This window comes from Heterodontus francisci, chromosome 6 (genome assembly GCF_036365525.1).
Source record: "Heterodontus francisci isolate sHetFra1 chromosome 6, sHetFra1.hap1, whole genome shotgun sequence".
NCBI classification, from domain to species: Eukaryota; Metazoa; Chordata; class Chondrichthyes; order Heterodontiformes; family Heterodontidae; genus Heterodontus; species Heterodontus francisci.
In genome coordinates, this window is record NC_090376.1 from 24,416,743 (window position 1) to 24,439,224 (window position 22,482).

The following is a 22,482-nucleotide window of genomic DNA, read 5'->3' on the forward strand; positions in this document are numbered from 1 at the left end:
CTCTGAAAAACTGATAATCTGTGTTAGTGATGTTGGATGAGGGCTAAATATTGGCCAAGACACCAGGAGAATTCTTGCCCTTCTTCAAATAGTGGTTTGGGAGCTTTTGGGGGAACTTTTAAACCCCAAAAATGGTGGGTTTGGATCGGGTGGCATGTAAAAATGTTTTAAAAACCCTGAAACCTGACCCTAACCCGCCCGTTTTGTTCCTATATGGATGTGGGCATTGCTGGTAAGGCCAGCATTTACTGCCCATCATTAATTGCCTTTGAGAACCATAAAACCATAGAATAATTACAGCACAGAAGGAGGCCATTCAGCCCATCGTGTCCGTGCTGGCCAAAAAGACTAGCCACCCAATCTGATCTCACCTTCCAGCACCTGGTCCATAGCCTTGCAGGTTACAGCACTTCAGGTGAATGTCCAGGTACCTTTTAAAAGAATTGAGGGTTTCTGCCTCCACCACTGTTCCTGACAGTGAATTCTAGACACACACCACCCTCTGGGTGAAAAAGTTTCCCCTCGTGTCCCCTCTAATCCTTCCACCAATCACCTTAAATCTGTGTTCCCTGGTAACTGACCTCCCCGCCAGGGGTAACAGGTCCTTCCTGTCCACTCTATCTAGGCCCCTCATAATTTTGTACACCTCAATTAAGTCTCCCCTCAGCCTCCTCAGTTCCAGGGAAAACAACCCCATCCTATCCAATCTTTCCTCATAGCTGCAACTTTCAAGCCCTGGTAACATTCTTGTAAATCTCCTCTGTACTCTCTCCAGAGCAATTATGTCCTTTCTATAATGTGGTGACCAGAACTGTACGCAATACTCCAGCTGTGGCCGAACCAGAGTTTTATACAGTTTCAGCATTACATCCCTGCTTTTGTATTCTATACCTCAGCCAATAAAGGAAAGCAATCCATATACCTTCTTCACCACTCTATCTACCTGTCCTGCCATCTCAGGGACCTGTGGACATGCACTCCAAGGTCTCTCACTTCTTCTACCCCTCTCAATATCCTCCCATATATTGTGTATTCACTTGCTTTATTTGCCCTCCCCAAATGCATTACCTCACACTTACCTGGGTTGAATTCCATTTGCCACTTTTTCGGCCACTCAACCAAACCATTGATATTATTCTGGAGTCTACAGCCATCCTCTTCACTATTAATTACATGGCCAATTTTTGTGTCATCGGCAAATTTCCCAATCATGCCTCCCGCATTTAAGTCCAAATCATTAACATATACCACAAACAGCAAAGGACCCAACACTGAGCCCTGTGGAACGCCACTGGAAACCGTTTTCCATTCGCAAAAACATACGTCAACTACTACCCTTTGTTTCCTGTCACTGAGCTAATTCTGGATCCAACCTGCCATATTCCCCTGTATCCTATGGGCTTTCATTTTACTGACCAGTCTGCTATGCGGGACCTTGTCAAATGCCTTACTAAAATCATGTAGATCACATCCACTGCACTACCCTCATCAATCCTCCCTGTTACTTCCTCAAAAAACTCAATTAAGTTAGTAAGACATGACCTTCCCCTAACAAATCCATGCTGACTATCCCTGATTAATCTGGTGGTAAACCGCCTTCTTGAACCGCTGCAGTCCATGTGGTCTAGTTACGTCAACAGTGCTGTTAGGATGGAAGTTCCAAGATTTTGACCCAGCAACAGTGAAGGAATAGTGATATAGTTCCAAATCAGGATGGTGTGTGACTTGGAGGGAACTTACAGGAGGTGGTGTTCCCATGCGCCTGCTGCTCTTGTCCTTCTAGGTGGTACAGTTTGCAGGCTTGGGCAGTGCTGTCGAATTATGCCTTGCTGAGATGCTGCAATGCATCTTGTAGATGGTACACACTGCTGCCATTGTGTGTTGGTGGTGAAGGGCGTGAATGTTGTAGGTGGTGGATGGGGTGCCAATCAAGCAGGCTGCTTTGTCCTGGATGGTGTCAAGCCTCTTGAGTGGTGTTGGAGCTGCACCCATCCAGGCAAATGGAGAGTGTTCCATCACACTCCTGACTTGGGCCTTGTAGATGGTGGACAGGCTTTGGGGAGTCAGAAGGTGAGATCCTCACCACAGAATTCCCAGCCTCTGATCTCCTCTTGTAGCCATAATATTTAAACTTCTGGTTTTAACGGAGGTGGAACGGGATGGCAGGCAACCAACCGACTCATAGGAGGCAGGCTGGGTACTTGAATATTATAATGTGGCTCCATGCCTCATAATTAACCACCATTTTAAATTTAATGCTGTCCGGCCAGGTTTCCTGTACCTCGGGAAACCCAGCAGCTAAAGCAAATTAAAGAGGAGGTCTTTCCACTTATGTGCTGGATCCAGTTTACATGTTTCACCCACCCACTGTGATCAGACACCCACTGACCCTTCCAATCTTCCCCAACCCCACCCCCCACCCAAACCCTATCAATCTCCTCCATGACTCTTACATTATCCTCCCCCCCCCCCACCCCCACTCCCCCAGGCCTCGAATCCCTCCCTCTCTGCTCTCCGCACTCTGGCTGTGGCCTGGTGCCGAAGGCTTAACCATCCAAAGGCCAACCAGCCAGCCTGCCTTTCAATGCGGCTAGCCCTGGCTGGGAAGCAGGGACGATAAACGTTAATCAGGTCCTGGCGTCAAATTCGGCAGAGCCTGAGGGTAAACCGTTCTTCCAAGTTTCCCAACCTCATACAGTGCCCCACTACTCCAGCTCCCAAGCTAATATCCAACTAAGAAGACAGAAGGGTCTCTGGTTTAACACCTCATTGTAAAGATGACTCCTAAAATGCTCCCTCAGAACTGCACTGGCATGTCAGTCAAGATTTTGTGCCTAGCTCCTTGGAGGGGGGGTGGGGGTGGGGTGGTGCAAGAGTGCTTTCGCACCAAGGCCTCATCTGTGCATTAAACTATTTTCACCTGCTTTTGATGAAAGTCATAATTTTACCAGGTAAATTTAACTCTTCACAAGCGCAGATGTGCAGCTTCATGGTGGGGGACGGCTTGTATATTGGGAATTTAAAAAAATAAATATCAACCTTTACAGACATCTATGGATGCAATATTGATCTATTTCATTTCTTAGCATTTAAGTGCACAGTATAAAACTCATACAGACAAAGGTGTACAAGGGAAGGGTATATTTACACAAGTTCACAATCACACATATTTCTGCATCTCTGAAACTGTTTAGGAGATGGAATTCTCCCAGACCCTGGGCTTACTTTTCAAATCGAGGTCGGGATAATTTCCGGGTCGCAATCCCACGCTGCGTTAACGCCCTAACTGACCTGGAGGTGAGCACAAGTTGTGGCATTGGGCTCTGCGAGGAGGAGGGAGGTGCCTGTTGAATTCAGGAGCCTCAAAGGCAGACTGCGGCCGTGACAGGGCCTGCCGCTGCCTTGCAGAAGAGAGGAGGGAGGAATTTGGAGGGCCTGAAGCGTCAGCTTTCAGAGAAATGGCCAAACAGCCAAGCAAATGGTACTGCAACCGATCCCGCAGCAAAATCCCTGGTGGCAAAAAATGTTTCCGTTTTTAAAAAAATCTTTGCAGCTCCCCACATCGAATCCACCAGCTGTGCACTAACATGCACTAGGCTGTTCGGGTTTGGTGATTTCCGATTTGAAAATTGCCTCCTGGCCCTGCCTGGCCCATTAACAAGCTCCTCAAGTAGCTTAATGGTCTGTCAATATTTTTTCTTTATTCTTTCATGGGTATTACTGGCAAGGCCAGCATTTGTTGCCTATCCCTAAATACCCTTGACAGCTGAGTGGCTTGTAAGGCCATTTCAGAGGGCAGTTAAAAGACAACCACATTGCTGCGGGCCTGGAGTCACATGTTAGCCAGTCCAGGTAAGGACAGCAGCCTTCCTTCCCTAAAGGGCATTACTGAACCAGATGGGTTTTTACGATAATCGGTGATCATTTCATGGCATCATTACTGAGACTAGTTTTCAATTCCAGATTTTTATCATCAATTAATTGAATTTATTTATTCCACCATCTGCCATGGGATTTGAAGCATGTCCCCAGAGCTTTAGCCTTGGCTTCTGGATTGGAGGGCTGTAAGTTCCCCATTCCCCACCATTCCCCCCCCCCACCCCCACCACCGCCACCCTCCCTTTGAAAACTGAGTCGCTTTCTGGAGGCTCAGGATCCAGCATCGCCCTCCGGGGTCTCAATTTTCAATGCACGACCGCACCCCTGCTCACCCCCTCCTGCAATTGAATATTCAGCCTCCCATGTCACAGGAGAGGTCTTGCAAATCATTGGTAGCTTTCACAGATGTATTCCAACGTACAGGCAGTTCACTGGTGGCTTTCCGTTAAGTCACCCGCTGATGGCCTGCTGCTGTCCAGCAGTCAGGAAATTTTGCTTTGTCGCTCTAAAGAACTCCCAATTTTCCTTTGACTGCTGATCTGTTAATTTGCATTTCAGCCAACCTTTAATAATCTGCCAATTAAACATGGCAAAAGACTGCAGTGTTATTCTAATGTTATGACCAGGTGAGGAGGGGTCTCAGGCTCCCCTTTCGCCCCCTCTCTGGTTTGACCGCAACAGGGTTTATCCTTTTAACACAGTGATTTAACTTACCAACTCAGTGAGCACTTGCTCCTGTTAGTCTAATATATACTTGCAAATGAAGCAGACAGGTTGTCTTGAATTTAAACAAGAAAGATGTAAGTTTATTAACCTAATCACTCTAAACCGGTTAAAATTACTAAAAACGCAACGCATCCACACTCACATTCATACGAGAGGCATACACTCACACAAAGACACAGAGGGGATAAACAGAGTTGGGAGGTGGAGTAGAGTCCTCAATAAAAATGGAATTTAAATATGGAAGTGTAGTCCCAGTGTCCTTAGTTGAAATTCAAGTCCTGAAGTCCTCGCTGGGCCACGTGCACAATTCAAATTTGTTTCTCTGGTTCCTGATGGTCAAAGAGAAGCTTTATCCATCCTCTTTGTTCTTGACTGTGAGGATCTGTAGGTTTGAGGTTTAGCTACAGCCCAGGCTCTCCTGGGACTTTGCTGGAGAGGGAGAGAGGAGAGATGTTCCTTCTCGGAGTTCAGTTACTGTCTACTTTCAAAGGCATAATTCACAAACTCTCAGAGTTACACAGGTCATCATGTCATGTGACCACCTCTTTGTTTGAAACAGAAGTTTCTGGAATGATCTTTGAAATTCAAATAAAAGCAAAATACTGCAGATGCTGGAAATCTGAAATAAAAACAAGAAATGCTGGAACCACTCAGCAGGTCTGGCAGCATCTGTGAAAAGAGAAGCAGAGTTAACGTTTTGGGTCAGTGACCCTTCAGTGACCCTTTGAAATTCAAAGTTGTTCAAGTTGGTGAGGCGGGGGGGGGGGGTGAGGAGGAGCTGGCTCTTTCAAAGTCAGTGGGTGTCGATGGCTTTTGATAATCAACATTGACAAAACCATCTTAGATGATTGAATCAGTGCGTACCCCTATTGTTCTAGCTAGACTGGATAATCACTTCTGTCTCCCAGCTGGTCTTTGGCTTCTCATATGCAAATAGTGCGAGGCCATCTTTAGCTGCTCTGTTCGGCTTTTTTAAAAGTTATTTGTAATAATGTGCAGTAAAAAAAGTCTCCGGCGAAGTTCCACACAACGAAAGAATCTTTTCCATTAAGCATGTGGGATTTCCATCACACTAATCTTGGGGGTGAAATTCTTCATGTCATGAATTTTGGTGAAAGGTTAATGCAAGTATAAAACAGGGTTTTTTAATTATTATTATTACTCTAACTTCTGATTTCTGTAAAATGATTACCCCCTCTCCAGACTGAGAAGGAGAAGACATACATCAGAGGAACGATTCAATTAATCCACTTTGTCTAGCATTAACAATCCACATTATTTATAATCAAGATACTTACAATCTCTTATAAGTCAGGCCAATCAATGGAGAAGGAGATTTAAAAAAACAAATGCATCCTAAATTGATTATTAGCTAGTGCTAAAGATAAGCTTTCCATGACAGGAGCAACTTGAGAATGTGGGCAAAATAAACGGTCACCTTTATAAATGTTGGTCCAATCCAACACATTCAATGAGACTTGCCATATCCACTCAAAACTCATAGAAAATTTATGGCACAGGAGGCTATTCGACCCATCGTGTCTGTGCTCGCCTATTCCCACTTTCCAGTTCTTGGTCCATAGCCCTATCAGTTACGACCCTTCAAGGATTTCTGCCTCTACCACCCTTTCTTGCAGTGAGTTCCAGACCCCACCACACCTGGGGGTGAAAAAATTACTCCTCAACTCCTCTCTATTACTTCTTACTATGTTAAAGGCACTTCATAAATACAAGTTGTTGTTGCTCATGCAAGTGAGGGCAGATTTTTTAAATGATGCAATGACTTGGTGATGCCTTAATTCCCATTTTCTATCATTACTGCCTCAGTAACGGTGAATGCAACTCATGCCGATATAAAAAGGCATTGAGTGTTGTAAGGCATTACAGAAAGGGCAGAAGTACATTTAAAGAGGCCGACCAAGTGCTTTGCAAATCCTTGTAAGATCAGTATTTTTGAATCAATTTTCATATTTCGTTTTGTTACCTCATTACTGGCTATTGCTTCAACATCTACCTTGCTGCCTTTTGCTGTGGGACGTCCATTTTTGTAGTCTTTCCCAATTTAAAAGAGGCTACTAAAGTTCACTATTGGAAACCCTTATATCTGTGTTTCTTGGTCATAGAAAGGATGAGGAATGGAGAGAGGCAGGGCTCTGGGGAGTGTTGTCGAGCAGAGAGACCTCGGGGTGCAAGTACATAGTTCCCTGAAAGTGGCAAAACAGGTAGACAGGGTGGTGAAAAAGGCATATGGCATGCTTGCCTTCATCGGCCGAGGCATTGAGTACAAGAGTTGGGACGTCATGTTACAGTTGTACATAACGTTGGTTAGGCCACATTTGGAATACTGTGTGCAGTTATGGTCACCGCACTACAGGAAAGATGTGATTAAGCTAGAGAGGGTGCAGAAAAGATTCACAAGGATGTTGCCTGGTTTGGATAGGCTGGGTCTGTTTTCCCTGGAGCGAAGGAGGCTGAGAGGGGACATGATAGAGGTATATAAAATTTTGAGAGGCATAGATAGGGTAGATAGCCAGAGTCTATTTCCCATGGTAGAGGTGACTAAAACTAGATGGCATAGATTTAAGATGCGAGGAAGGAGGTTTAAAGGAGATCAAAGGGGGAAATTTTTCACACAAAGAATAGTGGGTATCTGGATTGAGCTGCCTGAGGAGGTGATGGAGGCAGGAACAGTAGCGACATTTAAGAGGCATCTGGACAGGTACTTGAATGAGCAAGGCATAGAGGGATATGGAATTAATGCAGTCAGGTGGGATTAGTATAGATAGGCATTACGGTCGCATGGACACGGTGGGCCGAAGGGCCTGTTTCTATGCTGTACGACTCTATGACTCTAAGGCTGCTCATGAGGTATATGGCAGAATAAATAGACAAGGGGCATCTACCTCTAGCTGAGCCAGGAGCAGTGCTTATAAATGCTGAACTTCAGAAGGGAAGCATTCAATGAATTGTGCCACATGCTCCACCTGATCTGCAGCCCTCCTATCTGGGATATTCTGCACTGTCGGCAGCTGTAAAGGTCACCACCCTTGAGTTCCAATTTCCCCATTGACATATAACATAAGTACGGTAGAGTACTAGTTGTCTTATTGAACTACAAATCCAGAGGCCTGAACTAATAATCTAGAGAATGTGATGCTGTTGGATTGTTGTAAAAACTCAACTGGTTCACAAATGTCATTTACCTGCTGTTCCTGTCTAAGTCTAATCTATATGTGACTGTCTCTTAACAGCCATCTTAAATGGCAGCAAACTGCTCAGTTGTATTAAACCACTATATACAGGAGAAGGCTCACGAAACCTTCGTGCGGCACAGTGGCGCAGTGGTTAGCACCACAGCCTCATAGCTCCAGCGACCCGGGTTTGGTTCTGGGTACTGCCTGTGTGGAGTTTGCAAGTTCTCCCTGCAACCGCATGGGTTTCTGTCGGGTGCTCTGGTTTCCTCCCACAGCCAAAGACTTGCAGGTAGATAGGTAAATTGGCCATTGTAAATTGCCCCTAGTGTAGGTAGGTGGTAGGAAAATGGTGGGGATGTGGTAGGGAATATGGGATTAATGTAGGATTAGTATAAATGGGTGATTGATGGTTGGCACAGACTCGGTAGGCTGAAGGGCCTAATACTGTACCATTTTTAGATTGCTACATTACAATTATTTATTTTCCAGTCTATACTGCCTAATACTGATGTTGAAATCAAGAATGAAGCAGTTCTCAATCTCTCTGAAGAGCTGTACGACAGATGTCATCTTCATCCTAACTCTCCCAGCACATTCTGCAATTAGCATTCTAGCCTGATTGTATTCTGCTGCCTTCAATTGTTCTTAATCCTGCTACAGAGCATGTGACAAAAAAAAGCAACATTTCATAGGCTCTGCTGTTAATTGCTAATGCTTTGATTATTTGATTATAGCTGAGTTAAAGAAAATGTGGCTTTGGCAATCATCAGGTCTGATGTGTTGATTCTTTACAAGTAAAATAATAGATGGCTCGGACTAAGTTGCAAGGCAGTAATTCCAATGAGGTCATAACTTGTTTGAGTGGTTTATCAACATCTGAAACCCAAAATTCAATTATTCTATCTTTAGCTGACAAAAACAATTGCTGCATTAATTTACAGTTATGAATAAAGTTAGGTTTTTTTTTTAAGAGTGGACAGAAGCGGAGCTACGGAGCGAACTTTCAGCTGGGAAGTCAATTTCAGTGTAAGTTAAAAGTTAATTCCCTTTTGTTTTCGGAGGACCAGGGGACTGCTGGGTAAGTGAAAACTATATATTTGGGCGGTTTAAAATCAATTTCTTTTAGTTTTGGTTGCAGCAGCTTGGACAGAAGCGGAGGTACGGAGTGAACTTACAGCTGGGAGGTCAATTTCAGTGTAAGTTAAAAGTTAATTCCCTTTTGTTTTCGGAGGACCAGGGGACTGCTGGGTAAGTGAAAACTATATATTTGGGCGGTGGCTGTACCTAAGACACTACACATGTAGTGTCTCCCAAACACCCTCCTCCTCTTACCAAAAAAAAGGACTCTGGTGTGTTGATAAGGTAAGCTTTTTATTTAAAAAGTTCTGTCTGTCGGATTGCTAAGCTAACAAGTTTTGACTTTTTTTGGGGGGTTTTTCAGTAGATTTGTTGGGAATTTAGAATAGTGGGAATGGAGGTTAAGGCAGTTGTATGTTCCTCCTGCAGAATGTGGGAGGTAAGGGTCGCCAAGAGTGTCCCTGCTGACTGCATCTGCGGGAAGTGCACCCAACTCCAGCTCCTCGTGAACCGCGTTAGGGAACTGGAGCTGGATGAACTTCGGATCATTCGGGAGGCGGAGGGGGTTATTGAGAGGAGTGATAGGGAGGTAGTCACACCTCAGGTAAAAGAAGTAGGTAGATGGATTACCGTCAGGGGAAGGAGAGGGAACCAGCAGGCAGTGCAGGGATCCCCTGTGGCCGTTTCCCTCAACAACAGGTATACTGTTTTGGATACTGTTGCAGGGGATGACTTACCAGGGGTAAGCAATGGGGTACAGGTCTCTGGCACAGAGTCTGTCCCTGTTGCTCAAAAGGGAAGGGGGAAGAGGAGCAGAGCATTAGTCATTGGGGACTCCATAGTTAGGGGAACAGATAGGAGGTTCTGTGGGAACGAGAGAGACTCACGGTTGGTGTGTTGCCTCCCAGGTGCCAGGGTTCGTGATGTCTCGGATCGTGTTTTTGGGATCCTTAAGGGGGAAGGGGAGCAGCCCCAAGTCGTGGTCCACATAGGCACCAATGACATAGGTAGAAAGAGAGATGGGGATTTAAGGCAGAAATTCAGGGAGCTAGGGTGGAAGCTTAGAGCGAGAACAAACAGAGTTGTTATCTCTGGGTTGTTGCCCGTGCCACGTGATAGCGAAGTGAGGAAAAGGGAGAGAGAGGAGTTGAACACGTGGCTGCAGGGATGGTGTAGGAGGGAGCGTTTTGGTTTCCTGGATAATTGGGGCTCTTTCTGGGGTAGGTGGGACCTCTACAAACAGAATGTTCTTCACCTGAACCAGAGGGGTACCAATATCCTGGGGGGGAGATTTGCTAGTGCTCTTCGGGGGGGTTTAAACTAATTCAGCAGGGGAATGGGAACCTAAATTGTAGTTCCAGTGTACAGGATGTTGAGAGTAGTGAGGTCAGGGATAAGGTTACAAGGACGCAAGAGGGCACTGGCAAGCAAGAACTTGGTTTAAAGTGTGTCTACTTCAACGCCAGGAGCATCCGGAATAAGGTGGGTGAGCTTGCAGCATGGGTTGGTACCTGGGATCTCGATGTAGTGGCCATTTCGGAGACATGGGTAGAGCAGGGGCAGGAATGGATGTTGCAGTTTCCGGGATTTAGATGTTTCAGTAAGAACAGAGAAGATGGTAAAAGAGGAGGGGGTGTGGCATTGTTAATCAAGGAGAGTATTACAGCGGCAGAAAGGACGTTTGAGGACTCGTCTACTGAGGTAGTATGGGCCGAGGTTAGAAACAGGAGAGGAGAGGTCACCCTGTTGGGAGTCTTCTATAGACCTCCGAATAGTTCCAGAGATGTAGAGGAAAGGATAGCGAAGATGATTCTCGACAGGGGTGAGAGTAACAGGGTAGTTGTTATGGGGGACTTTAACCTTCCAAATATTGACTGGAAATACTATAGTTCGAGTACTTTAGATGGGTCAGTTTTTGTCCAGTGTGTGCAGGAGGGTTTTCTGACACAGTATGTAGACAGGCCAACCAGGGGCGATGCCACATTGGATTTGGTACTGGGTAATGAACCCGGCCAGGTGTTAGATTTAGATGTAGGTGAGCACTTTGGTGATGGTGATCACAATTCGGTTAGGTTTACCTTAGCGATGGGCAGGGACAGGTATATACCGCAGGGCAAGAATTATAGCTGGGGGAAAGGAAATTATGATGCGATTAGGCAAGATTTAGGATGCGTAGGATGGGGAAGGAAACTGCAGGGGATGGGCACAATCGAAATGTGGAGCTTATTCAAGGAGCAGCTACTGCGTGTCCTTGATAAGTATGTACCTGTCAGGCAGGGAGGAAGTTGTCGAGCGAGGGAGCCGTGGTTTACTAAAGAAGTTGAAGCGCTTGTCAAAAGGAAGAAGAAGGCTTATGTTAGGATGAGACGTGAAGGCTCAGTTAGGGTGCTTGAGAGTTACAAGCTAGCCAGGAAGGATCTAAAGGGAGAGCTAAGAAGAGCAAGGAGAGGACACGAGAAGTCATTGGCGGATAGGATCAAGGAAAACCCTAAGGCTTTCTATAGGTATATCAGGAATAAAAGAATGACTAGAGTTAGATTAGGGCCAATCAAGGATAGTAGTGGGAAGTTGTGTGTGGAATCAGAGGAGATAGGGGAAGCGTTAAATGAATATTTTTCGTCAGTATTTACAGTGGAGAAAGAAAATGTTGTCGAGGAGAATACTGAGATACAGACTACTAGGTTAGATGGGATTGAGGTTCACAAGGAGGAGGTGTTAGCAATTTTGGAAAGTGTGAAAATAGATAAGTCCCCTGGGCCAGATGGGATTTATCCTAGGATTCTCTGGGAAGCCAGAGAGGAGATTGCAGAGCCTTTGTCCTTGATCTTTATGTCGTCATTGTTGACAGGAATAGTGCCGGAAGACTGGAGGATAGCAAATGTTGTCCCCTTGTTCAAGAAGGGGAGTAGAGACAGCCCTGGTAATTATAGACCTGTGAGCCTTACTTCAGTTGTGGGTAAAATGTTGGAAAAGGTTATAAGAGACAGGATTTATAATCATCTTGAAAAGAATAAGTTCATTAGCGATAGTCAGCACGGTTTTGTGAAGGGTAGGTCGTGCCTCACAAACCTTATTGAGTTTTTCGAGAAGGTGACCAAACAGGTGGATGAGGGTAAAGCAGTGGATGTGGTGTATATGGATTTCAGTAAGGCGTTTGATAAGGTTCCCCACGGTAGGCTATTGCAGAAAATACGGAAGTATGGGGTTGAAGGTGATTTAGAGCTTTGGATCAGAAATTGGCTAGCTGAAAGAAGACAGAGGGTGGTGGTTGATGGCAAATGTTCATCCTGGAGTTTAGTTACTAGTGGTGTACCGCAAGGATCTGTTTTGGGGCCACTGCTGTTTGTCATTTTTATAAATGACCTGGAAGAGGGTGTAGAAGGGTGGGTTAGTAAATTTGCGGATGACACTAAGGTCGGTGGAGTTGTGGATAGTGCCGAAGGATGTTGTAGGGTACAGAGGGACATAGATAGGCTGCAGAGCTGGGCTGAGAGATGGCAAATGGAGTTTAATGCGGAAAAGTGTGAGGTGATTCACTTTGGAAGGAGTAACAGGAATGCAGAGTACTGGGCTAATGGGAAGATTCTTAGTAGTGTAAATGAACAGAGAGATCTTGGTGTCCAGGTACATAACCTGGGTAGCAACCTTCAGGGATTTAATAGGGCTGTTAAGAAGGCATATGGTGTGTTAGCTTTTATTAGTAGGGGGATCGAGTTTCGGAGCCACGAGGTCATGCTGCAGCTGTACAAAACTCTGGTGAGACCGCACCTGGAGTATTGTGTGCAGTTCTGGTCACCGCATTATAGGAAGGATGTGGAAGCTATGGAAAGGGTGCAGAGGAGATTTACTAGGATGTTGCCGGTATGGAGGGAAGGTCTTACGAGGAAAGGCTGAGGGACTTGAGGTTGTTTTTGTTGGAGAGAAGGAGGAGGAGAGGTGACTTAATAGAGACATATAAGATAATCAGAGGGTTGGATAGGGTGGATAGTGAGAGTCTTTTTCCTCGGATGGTGATGGCAAACACGAGGGGACATAGCTTTAAGTTGAGGGGTGATAGATATAGGACAGATGTCAGAGGTAGTTTCTTTACTCAGAGAGTAGTAGGGGCGTTGAACGCCCTGCCTGCAACAGTAGTAGACTCGCCAACTTTAAGGGCATTTAAGTGGTCATTGGATAGACATATGGATGAAAATGGAATAGTGTAGGTCAGATGGTTTCACAGGTCGGCGCAACATCGAGGGCCAAAGGGCCTGTACTGCGCTGTAATGTTCTAATTCTAATTCTTATAATATTTTTATTATGCACTGGAGCAGTTAGGTGAAAAGTTGTCTGCTGTAAATATATATTATATGCTTATTTAAATCTTTGTTCACCATTTGTTCAAAAAATTCATTTGATATTTTAAACTTAAAATAAACTCTGCTGTGATGCTCTACAACATTTGAAGACCAGAGTGAGGTAAAATAAATCGAGTAGTTAGAACTATTTAGCAGACAGTTTAGTTATTTCAAGTAGATTACAGAAAATTTACCCAGATCTCATGATAAGGATAGAGATTATCCAAGGTCTGGGAAATTAGTCATAGACAAATAGGCACAGAAGGAGTCCATGCCAGTTCTCTGTACAGCTATCCAGTCAGTCCCACTCCCCTGCTCAAGCCCCGTAACCCATAATGGCAGAAGGCACCAATTACTACAAAGGCTATGGGTTCTGACAATGCCCTGGCTATAGTACTGAAGACCTGTGTTGCCACAGCCAACCTGTTCCAGTACAGTTACAACACTGGCATCTATCCAACAATGTGAAAAAATGTACAGGTATATCCTATCCACAAAAAGCAGGACAAATCCAATCCAGCCAATTACTGCCCCATCAGTCTACTCGCAATCATCAGCAAAGTGGTGGAAGTTGTCGTCGACAGTGCTATCAAGCACCATTTAAACAGCAATAACCTACTCACCGATGCTCAATTTGGGTTCCGCGAGGGCCTCTTGGCTCCTGACCTCATTACAGCCTTGATCCAAACATGGACAAAAGAGCTGAACTCGAGGTGAAGTGAAAGTGATTGCCCTTGATATCAAGGCAGCATTTGACCACGTGTGGCATCAAGGAGCCCTAGACAAACTAAATTCAATGGAAATCAAGGGGAAAACTCTCCACTCATTGGAGTTATACCTAGAACAAAGGAAGATGGTTGTGGTTGTTGGAGGCCAATCATCTCAGCCCCAGGACATTGCTGCAGGAGTTCCACAGGATAGTGTCCTTGGCCTGACCGTCTTCAGCTGCTTCATCAATGAGATTTCCTTCATCATAAGGTGAGAAGTGGGGACATTCGCTAATGATTGTATAATGTTCAGTACCATTCGCAACTCCTCAGATACTGAAGCAGTCCATGTCCATATGCAGCAAGACCTGGACAACATTCAAGCTTGGGCTGATAAGTGCAAGTAATATTCAGGCCACACAAAGTGCCAGACAATGGCAATCTCTAATGAGAGAGAATTCCAACCATCTCCCGTTGACATTTAATGGCATTACCATCACTGAATCCCCCACTATCAACATCCTGGGGGTTACCACTGACCAGACACTGAACAGGAGCAGCCACATAAATACTGTGGCTACAAGAGTGTCAGAGACTGGGAATTCTGCGGCGAGTAACTCACCTCCTGGCTCTCCAAAACCTGTCCGCCATCTACAGGGAACAAGTCAGGAGTGTGATGGAATTCTCTCCACTTGCCTGGATGAGTGCAGCTCCAACAACACCTCAGGAAGCTTGACACCATCCAGCAGCCTGCTGGATTGGCATCCCATCCACCACCTTAAACATTCACTCCCTCTACCACCTACGCACAGTGGTAGCAGTGTGCATCATCTGAAAGTTGCACTGCAGCAACTCACCACACCTCCTTCGACAGCATATTTCAAACTCGCGACCTCTTCCACCTAGAAGAACAAGGTTAGCAGACACATGGGAACACCACCCCTTGCAAGTTACCCTCCAAGTCACACACCATCCTCACTTGGAAATATATCGCTGTTCCTTCACTGTGGCTGGATCAAAATCCTGGAACTCCCTCCCTAACAGCACTGTGGCTGTACCGCACCAGATTGACTGCAGCGGTTCAAGAGGCAGCTCACCGCCACCTACTCCAGGGCAATTAGGGATGGGAAACAAATGCTGGCCTAGCCAGCGATGCGCCCATGCCATGAAAGAGAATACTTTTTTAAAAAATATATTTATTTCCTTCAAGTGCCCATCCCATTTCCTTTTGAAGTCATTGTTTCTGCTTCGATCACCCTCATCAGCATTGAGTTCCAGGTCATTACCATTCACTGCGTAAAATTTCTTCCTCACATTCCCCTGTATCTCTTGCCCAAAAACCTGCAATCTCTGTCCCTTTGTCCTTGTATCATCCCTTAATGGGAATAGTTTTTCCTCATCTACGTTATCTAAGCCTATCATAATCTTGTACACCTCTATCAAATCTCCCCTCAATCTCCTTTACTTTAATGAGAGCAACCCAGCTTTTCCAACCTAACCTTGTAACTAAAATCCCCCATCTCTGGAACCATTCTGGTGAAGGGGTTAAGTAGAAACAAGTTGAGTTTTAGACAAGCATCTCAGCAGAAATAATGGTCAGTTTGAGAAAAGGACAGACAAGCTGTTAGGGCGAAGGTCAAGATAAGGGAGTGAAAGCTGGAGCCGGGGCCTCGAGGTCACTGTTTCCGTGGAAGGTTGGTGTGATGGGAAACAAAGAGATAATAGGCTCGGTATGGATCCATCTGGTATGTGTATTGATGAGGCTGAGGAAGTGTGTTCGTTGGAATGTGTAATCAATCACCATTGTTTTAATTAAAGTGTATAGTCAATCACATCAATCATCCGTTGTTTGAACACATTGTATGATAAGAACGGCATATAAGTTTGTGCTCCTGAATGTAAAGTTAGAGTATTATCTCAGAATAGCCGACGTGGTGTCTCTCCCTGTGCACACTTGAATAAATCGATTGAACCCGTACCTGAGTCTCTTCGTGTGGTGATTGAGTTGTCCTACAACACTGGTAAATCTCCTTTGCATCCTCTCAAGGACCCTCACATCTTTTCTAAAATGTGATGACCAGAACTGGATGCAATATTCTAGTTGGAGCCTAGCCTTTTATAAAGGTTCAGCATAACTTCCCCGACTTTGTGTTCAATGCCTCTATTTATGAAGCCCAAGATCCCATATGCTTTGTGAACCACTCCCTCAATAAGTCCTGCCAACTTCAAAGATTGATGCACATGCACCTCCAGGTCCCACTGTTCCTGCACACTCTTTAGAACTGTGCCATTAAGTCTATATTGCCTCACCCTATCCCTTCTGCCAAAATCCATCACTTCACACTTCTCTGTATTAGATTCCATCTGCCATTTGTCTGCCCATTCTGCTAACATATGCTGCAGACGATTCATATCATCCTCACTGTTAGCCACTCCTCCAAGTTTGGTATCATTGGCAAATTTTGAGATGCTACTCTGTATTCCAAGATCCAAGTTGTTTATAAATAGCAAAAAAAACAAAGATCCTAGCTCTAACTCTTGGGGAACACCACTTGTCTACAATCCTCCAGTACGAAAAATAACCATTTATCATGACTTGCTGTTTTCTGTCCTTAAACCAACTTTTTTTTATCCAATTGGACATTGACCCTCCTGTTCCATGAGTCTCAATTTTGTTAACCAGCCTTTTATGTGGGGAGGCGGTGGCGTAGTGGTATTGTCACTGGACTAGTGACCCAGGGTATTGCTCTCGGGACATGGGTTCAAATCTCACCACAGCAGAAGGTGGAATTCGAATTCAATTAATAAATCTGGAATTAAAAAGCTAGTCTAATGATGGCTATGAAACCATTGTCAATTGTTGTAAAAACCCATCTGATTCACTAATGTCCTTTAGGGAAGGAAATCTGCTGACCTTACCTGGTCTGGCCTACATATGACTCCAGACTCACAGCAATGTGGTTGACTCTTGCATGCCCTCTGAAATGGCCTAGCAAGCCACTCAGTTGTATCTAACTGCTAGCACTGTGGGTGTACCTACCCCACATGGACTGCAGCGGTTCAAGAAGGCAGCTCACCACCACATTCTCAAGGGCAATTAGGGATGGGCAATAAATGCTGGCCAGTGATGCCCACATCCCATGAATGAATTTTTAAAAATCAAATGCTTTCTTAAGATCCATATTCACAACATCTACTGCATTCCCTTTATCAACTTTCTCTGTTACTTGATCAAAAAATTCAATTAGTCAAGCATGACCTGCCTTTTACAAATCTGTGTTGGCTATCCTGAATTAACTCAAACCTTTCCAAGTACCCTTTGATTTTTTTTCCTGATTATTGTTTCTAAAACCTTACCCACCACTGATGTTAAATGAACTGGCCTGTAGTTGCTAGGAATGTCCTTACACCTGAGGATAAATTGTTAGAAAGATATGATACAAGGGCCAAAGTAAACTAGAAGATGGATAAAAACTACCCAAAAATGCAGGACCAATTCAGGAAAGGTGAGGATAGGCAACCAAAAGCTTGATCAAAGAAATGTTTTCTAAAGGCTTTTAAACGTGCAGAAGCAGAGGGCTTTACAGAGAAAGTTACAAAGAGCAAGGCCAAGCCTGCTGAAGTCTTTGCCATTAGTAAAGTGAGACTGGCAGAGACTGCTGAGGTTGGTTAGGATGAGGCAATAGAGGGATTTTAAGACAATGGCAAAGACTGTAGAAATTAGAGAGAGAAAGAAAGAAATGGGGAAAGATATAGAATGCCTTTCATGACGCCAGGATGTCTCAGAGCATTTTACAGCCAGTACTTTTAAAGTGTAGGTCGGAGTTTTATGCCCCCCCCCCCCCCACCAAAGAGCGGGCTGATGGTGGTGGTGGTGACTCAATCCTGCCTCTGGCGCCATTTTACACGGGGCGACAGCGGTGAGAAACGGCCCACCGCCACAGGCCAATCAAGGCACGTATTAATGGCCACTTAAGGGCCTCCACCTGCTACCACGGGGATTTTACGGTTGGCAGGTGGGCAGCCAAGGCCTCAGAAAAGCCACCTGATAAAAGTAGGCAGCCTTCTGACAGCTTATGGGGGGGCCCTCCTTGATAGGGCACCCTGTGCCCGACAGAGGGCTGCCCCCCATACCCCAACCACCCCCAACGCCCCACACGACCCGCGTACCATCCCCCCTTGCCTCGCTGGGGCCCGACCAATCACCCCCAGCTACGCCCCAGAAACGTACCCTTTCTCCGGGGCTCCCCGACATCTTCGGTCTCCAGCTGGGTTGCTCCCAATGGCACTGCTAAGACTAAGAGCTGCTGGCCTGCAGATTGGCCAACAGCTCCATTCGGTGGGACTTCCTGCCTCAATGAAGTGGAAGTCCCGCCCAAGACCAATTAAGGGCCTGGGGACGGTAAAATCCAGTCTGGATCCCCAGGCACGACGGAGGCGGGACCGCCATTGACCTTTCAGTCAGTGGACGGCTCCCCTCCGGCCACCGTAAAATTTTGGCCAGAGTCACTGTTATAGGAAATGTGGCAGCCGATTTGTGCACAGCTATACCCACAATAAAAATGAGATAATGACATTAAATAGTTTTTTGGTGTTGGTTTAGGGATAGATATTGAACAGGAGACCAGGGAGAACTCTGCTGCTCTGCTTCCAAATAATGCCTTGGGGTATTTTATGTCCACCTGAGAGGGCAGACAGGACCCCAGTTTAACATCTCATTCGAAAGGCTGCACCACTGAGGATGCAGCATTCCCTCAGGACGACACTACAGTGTCAGCCTAGATTTTGTGCTCAAATTCCTGGAGAGGGGCCATGAACTCACAAGCTTCTGACAGTGGGCAAGAGTGCTTCCACTGAGCCATTGTCACCTAATTTTGAACTTGCATTGGAGGACAGGAGGTTCAAGTAGATAAGTAGCAGTGGAGAAGTGGATGAGCACGATTTAATATAGAATACAATATAGGCAGAAGGGCTATGACATTTAGAATATCACATAATATCAGGCAGCTGCAAAGGTTAAGTTTAAATGATTAAGAAATTACTAAGGAAACATTCCAGAAGAGAAGTGCCCGCTCAACCAATGCTTTTATGTCCATTCATTTTAATGGACTGAATATCATGGAGGTGTGTAATTTCCTGAGATGTACATGGACCAGGAACTTTGAAGCTTCCTGCACTTGAAGCTATCAGATCAGCAGGCATCTGCTATTATTTCACATTTAACACAACAGGGTTTTCATTAAAGTATACAAAAGAAAAATACTGCAGATGCCGGAAATCTGAAATAAAAACAGGAAATGCTGGAAATATTCAGCAAGTCCAGTAGCATCTGTGGAGAGAGAAACAGAGTTAACGGACTGGATTTTGTGCAGGAGGCGGAGCTCCTGGCGCTGGGATGAAAAGGCGGGGGGGAGCCCCACCTGTGCATTTTTCAGCCCCTCGGAGCGATCCTCCAGTCTTTTGCTATCAAAGTTTAAGGAGGCAGGATCCCCAGCCCTTTAAAGACTTAATAGGGACGGGGATTCCCCCCCCAAGAGCTGCCGGTCAATCAGAGGGCTGGCAGCTCAGCAGCGCCACCAGGAGCACAGGCCTCAGACTCAGGTCCAGTGCTGGAACCCCAGACAAGAGGTAGGTAAGGCGGGGTCACTGGGGCCAGTCTGGAAGGCCCTGGTGAGAGGGGGGTGGGGGGGGGCGGTGGGAGGGTGGTTGCTCAGTCCAGAGTGAGGGGATTCAGGGGTACAGTTGTTCCCATTGGGGGTCCTCTGTGGGCCACAAATTTCACACGAAGGAGGGACACCCCCCGCAAGCCTGCAGGGAGGGAGCCTCGTTTTCCAAGGTGTACTCTCCGTATGGCGGAGGCCCACCCTCCACTGGTAAGGTCACAGCGGCGGTGGGAGAAGGCCCTTAAGAGGCTGTCAAACGGCCACTTAAGGGCCTCAATTGGCCTCTGGGTGGGAAGGCCATCGTCGGCCTATCGCGCCCCCAGGAGAATCGGAACTGGGAATCAGGATCCATGGCGGGCGATTCTGCCCCGATTCTCTGGCCTCTCTGTTATGAAACCTGCCGTCGGGATGAGAACAACGAACGAAGATGAACGAATAAAAAAAAAGTAAAGCAATTTGGTTGCACTGGTGTGAAATTTGGGATTTTTACGCCAGTTGTCTTGTAAACTCTGTGAACATCACTGGTGTATATGTTGCACGCTGAGGCTTGTGATTGCTAAACATCAGTAGCAAGTGGTAACCAAGACACCAAATTTTACAATATTTCTGATTATTTTACTCACCATTTATGAATGTAATTAGGTCTAAGTCATTTTAAAAGGTTACTTGCTTCTTGCGCAATGCTTTCAGCAGGAGTTAGTAGTAACTATAATGGTCTATTAAGCTTTTCTTTCTGACAGGGGACTACTAAAGATCAACCAATTTGGTTCAACCTCTCAATCCCAATTTTAGACTTCAAGGGCAATTCTTTACAACAATTAGTCAGCATTCTCTCGTGAAGTGAAATATTTGAAATCCTTTGAACGCTTACATCCATTTCTATGTTACAGTCGTCACTCTGTGATCCTGCAGAAGACTCACAAACCTTTTCTTTAGCAGCTTTCTGGAGGTCTGAAGCCTGCTGTTCATATGAATAACCAGTCTGGATTTCATCCTCTAACAGTGTAACATCCTCCTGAGGAATAGGCCAGCCCATTCTGTCCAATGCCTGGAGTAAGGCCTCCTTATTGTCCGCAAATGAGATTGGTTTATCACTGCTGAACCTTGTGTGAAATAATCAAAGGAAATAATCAAAATCTAATTTCACTTACAATGAAAATGATTATGTACTGTTTTGTAAAGAACGTTGTTACTTACTTATCTCGTTCCTCTTGAGATAACGCTCTCCATATAACTAAATTTAGGCGCCTTGCAAAAGAGAAAAAAAAGTTGAAAATTCTTAACTAATTCCAGTTTTGTATTATTTAAAAAGCTAATGTAAAGTATCAAAAGTAGTATGTTTTTGCATTCAGATGAACAAATGACATCAATAGAAGCCCATTGTGCACAAGCCTACAAACATAACAGAGGACCCTGTAACATTAAACTGTTTCAGTAATTAGATACAATGCCAGTGGTCAGATGCCTAATGGAAGTCACATGTGAGGCTCACTGCAAAACTCACCAGCAAAGTCACGAGTGAGTTATTTACAAGACAAATGCATGAACCCCAGCATGTACAGAACAATTAGCATAAATAGCTCCTACACACAAAGAAAAATAAAGATAGGGTGAAACGTCAGTGAAGCTGCAACAAGAGGGAGTGAATCGGCCACACATTATACGACCCATCCAATTTGCCTCACCATTCTTCCGGAATTGAAAGTTTCACCCATTGTCTTTCTGAAAGCACTTTAACTGCTTTATCTCTTTGCTCAATATATACTGGCAGTTTTGTACTTACTTCTATCGTTATACTTTCAAAAAGCTAATTCCTTTTTTTTCAATTTTAGTTAGAGCTTTTATTTTATGACGGTACAACAACGAGAAGATATACCGTCAGTAATACTGATAATTCTAGACAGTCATATACAGTTATTATACAGACTTCATATTTTTGTGTTGCTGTAACAGTGGACACCGAGAGATGGAAATGGTTTAGCCCCATTTTCACACACAGAATTTTATGGGCATGCAAGGACAGGAATGGAGGCGGGGGCCCATAAAATAGCAACAGAAGGCAGCAGGTGGAATGCCCGTCCCTTTCCTGTCGCCATGCAATTTTATCAGGGGCAGGAAAGGCCGAAGACAGCCATTTACAGAAAACCTGCACCTTTTAAAGGTGAGGTGCACTTTGCAAGCAACTGTTACTGAAGAGGGCTGATGATGCAAACAGAGTTTGTGGTTTTCTGATGTTGCACTGGAGATATTGCTGGAAAAGATCAGCAGGAGGAGGGACATCATATCTTCAACAGGCAACAGTAGGGTATCCAGGTAAGGTACCTGGCACAATGGCACAGTGGTGGTAGAGCTGGTGAACGCCAGAAGCATCACTACCTGTACATGGCTGCAATACACAGAAAAGTTTGATAACCTCACAAAATTACCTCACCTACACTAAGCCCCCTAAGTCATATCTCCCATTACTCTCTATTTAGCACTGCACCAACTGTAATCCCAGCACTCACAACCCTTTCTTCCCCCAGTTCCTATTATTCTCCTTCAATCACTGCAGCACACCACTTCCACATCCTTCTCCTCCTTCTGCAGCTGCTACACACCTCACTATTAATTCCCTCACCTCCTCAAACCTCTGCCATCCTTCACACACAAGCGGCATTATTCCACCCTAACATGAAAATCCTCAAAACATGTCACTACTCTAACACTGAAGGGCTCACTTCTACCATGCAGGACAAATTCAGACGCAACAAGAGGGAGCAAGCGGTATAGGAGGAGGGACTATCCCCATTGGAAGAACATCAGGGGAGGGGGGATATCAGGTGCCGAGTGTCTGTGAGACTGCTGGACAAATTCTGCAGCATTTTCCACCATCGTTCCTCATTTCATTCTCACTTCA

The 22,482-nt window shown here is 45.2% G+C and overlaps 1 protein-coding gene across 5 annotated transcripts in view; it reads right to left on the reverse strand.

The window, feature by feature from the left end:
• LOC137371185 (von Willebrand factor A domain-containing protein 3B-like) overlaps window positions 1-22,482 on the reverse strand; it is a 293,943-nt gene that overhangs the window by 146,962 nt on the left and 124,499 nt on the right. For all 5 annotated transcript variants that reach the window (XM_068033287.1, XM_068033286.1, XM_068033288.1 and 2 more), the window contains exons 21-22: window positions 20,781-20,831; window positions 20,509-20,686 (exon numbers count right to left, since the gene is read on the reverse strand). In XM_068033287.1, the coding sequence (XP_067889388.1) occupies window positions 20,509-20,686; window positions 20,781-20,831 (229 nt within the window). The remainder of the gene's footprint in view (window positions 1-20,508; window positions 20,687-20,780; window positions 20,832-22,482) is intronic.